Raw genomic sequence first — 6,619 nt, forward strand, 5'->3', positions numbered from 1 at the left:
TAATTCTGAGCTAGTATCTTTCAAAAATAGCTCAGAACTGAACAGGACTCATGAACAGTCTTTCATAGATGAGTTTAAGAGTCCTTCTTCTGAGTATGTCAGTGTTCCTGACATTACAGATATGTCTGTGGTGGAAAATTCATTTTCACATGGTTCTGGGAGAAGTGAAAACTCTGAAAATTTAGAACCTGCCAATAATCTTTGCAGAGACCCATGTGTAATGCTTAATGACAGTTTTCCCCAGACTCCTTGGAATTCACAGCCATGTGGAGATTTGCCATCTCCTGGAACAAGTCCTGAGGCAAGTGAAGTCCTTGAAATGGCAAACACCACAAGTAGCCTTTCAAAGGATATACAGATCAAAAGCTATTTGGAAGAAGACAATGTGTGGAGTGATTCGATAAATGATTATGCACACTCAAGTGGAACAAGCCCTGATTTAAGTGATGCATCTGTGAATGTGTGGGGAGACCTTCCAGTTGCCAGCCATCACAAAAGAAGTAAGGATATGTGGGATATTAAAAATAGTAAAAATCTTGAAGATACTTGTAGAAGAAACGAATTTGGGAATGAATGTGAAGAAGGGTTTGAAACAAGCGCTGAACAAAACAAAGTTCCTAGCAGCTTAGATTTTTGGAATGCCCATGTAGATGATGATACTGTATCTTCTTTATCAAGTCCTGACATAAATGAAGATTCAGAGAATTCAGCGGCCTGTCCAGAAGTGACTAATGAAGATTCCACAAATGAAAACAAACAGCACAAAGCATCTGAAATTGGAAAGGATTATGCTCAATCCATTGCAACAAGTCCTGAAGAAAATGAAGACAATTTAGATGCAAAATCTAAGGTGGGGGAGGAGGTGCAGGTAGGCATCTTTGATGAAAATCCTGAAACAAATAAAGCTAGGAATGTATTGGAGGAGGACTTGACTACAGTGGAGCATAGTGAGACTTCTGAATACTTAGGTCACCATGACACACTTCAGAAAAAAGCTCAGGTGAGTATTTGCAATGAAAAAACAGGTAGCAGAGAAGATTCATATTTGTATCAAATGAATGAAGATACTACACCAACTTCTGCTGTTGATGATAAAGAAGAGTATTCTTCAAAAGCTGTAGATATGTGGAGTATGGCATCTGAAGCTGATTTAAGAACTGATCCAAAATCCACGGTAGGAACACTTGGTTTTCCAGATGATAGTTCAGAATGGTGGAATTCAGAACCTTGTGAAGAAAAGCAATTGGAAGATCAGTATTCTGTTTCAAGTCACTCTGCAACAAACCAGTTCACAAATAAGGAGGATTCCTGGGGATCACCTTCACAAGATGAAGAACTAACGGAAGCACATTTCACTACTGCAAGTGATGGAAATCAGCCTGCCCCCCTGTACAGTGATGAAAAAGAAAATGAAAGGCTCGTACATGCTGTGAATATTCCTGACAGTCAGATAAATCAAGACACTGTACAGTGCAAACAATTTAATCCTTTCATGCTGGTTAAAGAAGAAGGGGGCTTGAAAGAGCTATTGTTTCATACAGATGAGGAAAATCAACTAACTCCACAGAATCCTTTTTCAGATGAGGAACAAGGTATGCCAAATACATCAGTTCAAGAAATCACTGTGTTGGATCTACCAAAAGACAATGAGGGACATGCAAGTCTCATTCCTCAAGAACAACAGCAGGACACCTGTGAAAGACTAGAAGTGCACAACTCCCCACCAGGTGCTTTCACTGTAGAAGACTTATCTTTTGAAATGACAGAGAAGTCAAGTCCAGGGTGGAGTATATTAGTTCCTCAAACTGCACTTGTCCCAGATATTTTACAGGATAACACGCAAGAAAGTAATCAGCTTTTTTCAGTGGAACCTGACCTGTGGACTAATGCTGAGCAGATTGTCACTTTGAAATCAGATGGTGAAAATCCTGATATATTAAGTCACTGTGACCAAGACAATATTTCAGAGGCATCAAGCAGTCCTGATGTGTGCCAAGAGTATGAAGCTAAGCATGCCTGTACCCCATCTTCTCCGATTGGGGTGGAGCCTGAAGACAAAGATAGTCAGCCAGTTCACGCATGGTCAAATATGAATAGAGAGGCAGATTTTGATTCAAAGTGTCAGTTAGTAATGCCAAAGTTAAAGACACAATCTGAAAGTGGTAGCCACCAAGACTATGAACAGGGAGAGACTGGTGAATCCTATCAGCTAATCTCTTCTAATACTCAGGAGCCTCCTGAATTTGCAATTTTGGAAGAATATGCTCCAGAAAATAAACTTGTTACTGACCCAATTGAGTCGGTTGAAATTACCAATGAAGTTTTAGAAGTGACATCCTTAGATCAAAAAGACATGTTCCATGAAAGTTTTACTCCTGCAAGCCATCAAGGAACACCAACTGATACAGCTGAAACAGCAACCTCCCAAATGCATTTGGTTCCCATGGAATTTACTCTACTTGGTAGGGCAGAACAAAGCTTAAAAGAAATTAGTGCCTTGGCTGAAACTGGAAAAGATTCTGATATTGACTATACAGCAATAACTGGTGATGAGCTAGACATGTCAGAAGAATTCATGGATGAATCTGAGACGGGGGTAGAAAATAGCATCAGGAGCATATCAGTGACTAATGTCCCAGCAAGCGCATGTGGTGGAATGAACATACTGACAGTAGTAGGCAGTGAAGTAGCAGAAGAGGAATCAAAGGATGAACAGATATTCTTTTCCAAATCCTTTGTGCCTGGTGGTAAGGAAGGTCATGAGTCTGATTCAAGTAATCCACTGATTGATGACGTAGCAAAAGAGTCTGAAGATGGAACTGAAAATGATGTTCCTGTGTTTAAGGAAATGCCCAGTGATCAGTCAGAAGCGATGTGTACTCCACCATCCTATGTATCTTTTGACGAACCCTCTGGCAGCAGAGAGTGTGCAGAGGATGAGCTCTTGTTACAGCAGCCATTTTGTGACAGTGTTTGTCTGGAAAAACGTTTACCTTTGCCAACACCTTCGGAAGGTGCAGAAGACATCCTAATGACCAAAGACAGCAGCATTAAAGATCAGATGTCTGACACATCCGCAGAGTGCCTTCGGGAAAATCACACATTAGTCCCTTCAGTCTCCGAGTGTGAAGTAACTCCAGGAGCTTCTGAGATTTCGATAGGAAAATCTGAAGCAGAAACAACTGATCACGACTCACCGGCAGGTGGAGATAAAAGATCACCTGATGGTAAGGAAACCTGTTTTCCAGAGCAAGTTCATAGGACAAAGAAAGAAGGAAATGTCTGGAGTATGACTGCTGAATGATGGGGCTTTGATTGAAGTTTGAAGTTTGTGTGTTTCCCTGATGTACAAAACTCTGTACTTTGGGAAGACCTCTAGTATCACTCTTCTAGACAGATCTAAAGCTTTTAAACATTAAAGTAGGAACATTATTTCTGTTGTTTGTACAGGACCTAGCATATGGGACACTGAATCATTTCTCCCTTAGGAATGATTACAATGTTAATGTATAATCTTTAACAATAGTAATCATGATGATGATGTTATAAAATTCAAGTACACATTAACAGAGCAAAGCAAACTGAGAAGAGCTTTATCTCACTGTACTGATTTAAAGAAATCATGGTGACTGAAATAGTAATTCAAAAACTAAAAGGAGTTTCTGTTTGCCTGTTTTTTTAGAAGCTGGCACTGACTCCCTACTTCATAGGGAGAATAAGCTGAGAAATTCCTCTGAGAGCCCTGAGCTGAAAAGTGTGGAGGGTAAGGAAGATGTGAGGATGCAGGTGCACCAAGATCCAACTTCACTGGAGATGGATTACATTGTTGTTGCTGAGGAAGAAAATATACCTTCAGCAAAGGATACCTTTGAAAGAAATGAAAGTGATTTTGCATTTCAGGAAGCTAATGTAGCTGAACAAACAGAATCTCATGAAGACTTTTCACCGGGCTCCTTGGATACCTGTCAGCCAATCTCCATTACAAATGAAAGGGAAGATCACTCTGTTTGTGGGACTGAATGGGACTCTGTTCATTTAGAAGAAAAAAGTTCTTCTGTTGTGCCTCAAAAACTGGATGATGAAAGATCACAGGAAAGTTGTGGGCAAGATGAGGGCTGGATTATATTGGGCCAAAATGAAGTCAGTGACATATCACCTGAAGAAATTTCTGCTGAGTCACAGATGCCAAAATCAGAGTCTGGACATTCTGGCGAAGAACTGGCAGCTGTTTTAGCACAGAAATCGATTCTTGACACTCAGGCAGAATTTCAAGTAGAAACTCCCCTTCAGAAATCTTTTGAACATGAGGGCTGTTCTCCTTCAGGCAGCCTGACCACCAAGGATGAGAGTTTGGGCATTGCGGGAACACGTGTGTTGCAGGTGGTTGGTGGTGATGGTGCACGGGAAGCAAACGCTCAACAGAGACTTGGAAATAACAAAGCAACAGAAAACAATCAGGGTAAGGAAAGACCAACCTGTTTCCTTTCAAGAGTCTTCTTTTCACTTGTTATCAATGTTATCAAAGTGTATGATGTTCTGAATAGATGGCTATCAAAGTGTATGATGTTATGAATAGATGGCAGGACTATCAAGGCTGAAGTACTAATTGTATTTACATAATTTAAGTATCACTATATTCCTCCCTTTGTAAAAAGAGAACCTTGGTTCATGGTATCTTGATATGAGACAAATTAGAATCGTTCTGCAGTGTAGTAAGCTAGTAAGGACACTTCCTTGCAGTAATAAGTTTGTCTTCCTTCTGTGAAGTCCCATAGACTTCATAATCTACCTTTAAATCTGAAACAGATGTGTCCAGGGAACTCAGGCCAAAGCCAGGTGCTGGTGATATTGCCAGTCCAGATTCAACACCAGTGATGAGATTATGGAGGGATGAAAGTGAAGTAGTATCTCTGCCTAATGCAAAACTGCTGAGAAGGAAGACAGGAGGACGTCAAGGCCCAGGGTCAGAAAAAGGTGCTGCTTGTAGAGGAAAGAAAAGGATGATGGAAAATTATGGTCTTTGTGGTTATTTCCAAGTGTTTAGGAGAGGATGCTTCTCTTGTTGACTCCTCATTTTTTACAACCAGGAGGTTGTAGCTGCTACAGCGGACTTCTTGGATAGCCCCTGAGTCTGACCTCATTTCTCCTGAGCATCTGCAACTGACATGCTGCAGTTTTACATGCAGGAATCTGGCATTGCGTTTATACAGTGAAGTTTTTGTGTACAGTAAAGGAAACTTCCCAGTACACATAAAACTAGGGGGTATAACTGCTTTGTACTTGTTATTCCTTTCGAACTGCACTTAACCAAAAGAACATACGTGATATGAAACCTGTGGAAACATATCATTTGTGTGAAATGCAGGACTGATTTTTAATTTTTTTTCAGGTTTCTCCCAAGCACTTGTTAGTTCAGTGTAGAATACATATCACATTCACAACTTCTATTATCAGGTTTTAATTGGCTTGCAGTTCATTTTAGACTTTATTTTTTGAAGTTTTCACTAACAATTTTGCACTTTTAGCAGTAGGCTTTTTTTTTCCCCTTAAAAGTGTCATGCCTCTGTATGACAATATAACCCTGATAACAGCATGTACGAATAGTCTGGGACAGAAAAGCACAGCTTTTTGCTACCCTCCTCCACACCCCAAACAGTTCGCATTTTATTACGATTTCAGGAATGAATAGTTCAATATCTGTGATTTATCTTCCCCCTAACTTGTTAAAATATCTGCTGTCTAAACACATTTTCACAGATTTTCACACATTTTTCAAAGAGTGTATCATTACCACAAGATCAGACACTGTTAGAGCTGAGCTATTTTTAACATACGGTAAGTGCTGGCTTCGTGCTAAACAGAAGCCCCAGTCTCAGAAACTCTGAAATATAATGATGTTATTTGCAGGCTTAAACTTAAACACCTGTATAGGACTTTATGTTTTCTTGACAGACAAAATTTTGAGTCGTATACAGAGCATACTTTGCCCTTGCACACTGCCCCTGGCCAAAATCACTTCAATCTATCTAGACAGACAGCACTGAGGAGAATATGAGATGAGAGGGGCTCTGTTTTTGTAGGGCAGGGAGAGCTTTTATTGATGCAGGTTAGCATTTACTGCCCTCAAGAAAGAGGCAAATCTTCAAAAGGGTTAGGAGAAGATGAGCACTCCCCAGTTCTATATGGTCTGAAGGCTTGGGGAAGAGTGGCTGGAAAGCTGCCTGACAGAAAAGAACCTGGGGGTGTTGGTGGACAGCTGGCTGAATATGAGCCAGCAGTGTGCCCAGGTGGCCAAAAAGGCCAACAGCATCCTGGCTTGTATCAGGAATAGTGTGGTGAGCAGGACAAGGGAAGTGATCATCCCCCTGTACTCGGCACTGGTGAGGCCCCACCTGTTCAGTTTTGGGCCCCTCACTACAAGAAGGACATTGAGGTGTTGGAGCATGTCCAGAGAAGGGCTACAAGGCTGGTGAGGGGTCTGGAGAACAAGTTTTATGAGGAACGACTGAGGGAACTGGGGTTGTTTAGCCTGGAGAAGAGGAGGCTGAGGGGAGACCTTATCATCCTCTACAACTACCTGAAAGGAGGTTGTAGAGAGGTGGGGGCTGACCTCTTCTCC

At 41.1% G+C, this 6,619-nt stretch overlaps 1 protein-coding gene across 1 annotated transcript in view; it reads left to right on the plus strand.

Moving 5' to 3' along the window:
• Positions 1–6,619, plus strand: part of PRUNE2 (prune homolog 2 (Drosophila)) — a 159,460-nt gene that overhangs the window by 105,392 nt on the left and 47,449 nt on the right. The window contains exons 10-12 of the mRNA XM_009882758.1: positions 3–3,227; positions 3,683–4,459; positions 4,807–4,963. Of these exons, the coding sequence (XP_009881060.1) occupies positions 3–3,227; positions 3,683–4,459; positions 4,807–4,963 (4,159 nt within the window). The remainder of the gene's footprint in view (positions 1–2; positions 3,228–3,682; positions 4,460–4,806; positions 4,964–6,619) is intronic.

The sequence above is a fragment of the Charadrius vociferus genome, unplaced genomic scaffold (assembly GCF_000708025.1).
Source record: "Charadrius vociferus isolate BGI_N301 unplaced genomic scaffold, ASM70802v2 scaffold560, whole genome shotgun sequence".
NCBI lineage: Eukaryota > Metazoa > Chordata > Aves > Charadriiformes > Charadriidae > Charadrius > Charadrius vociferus.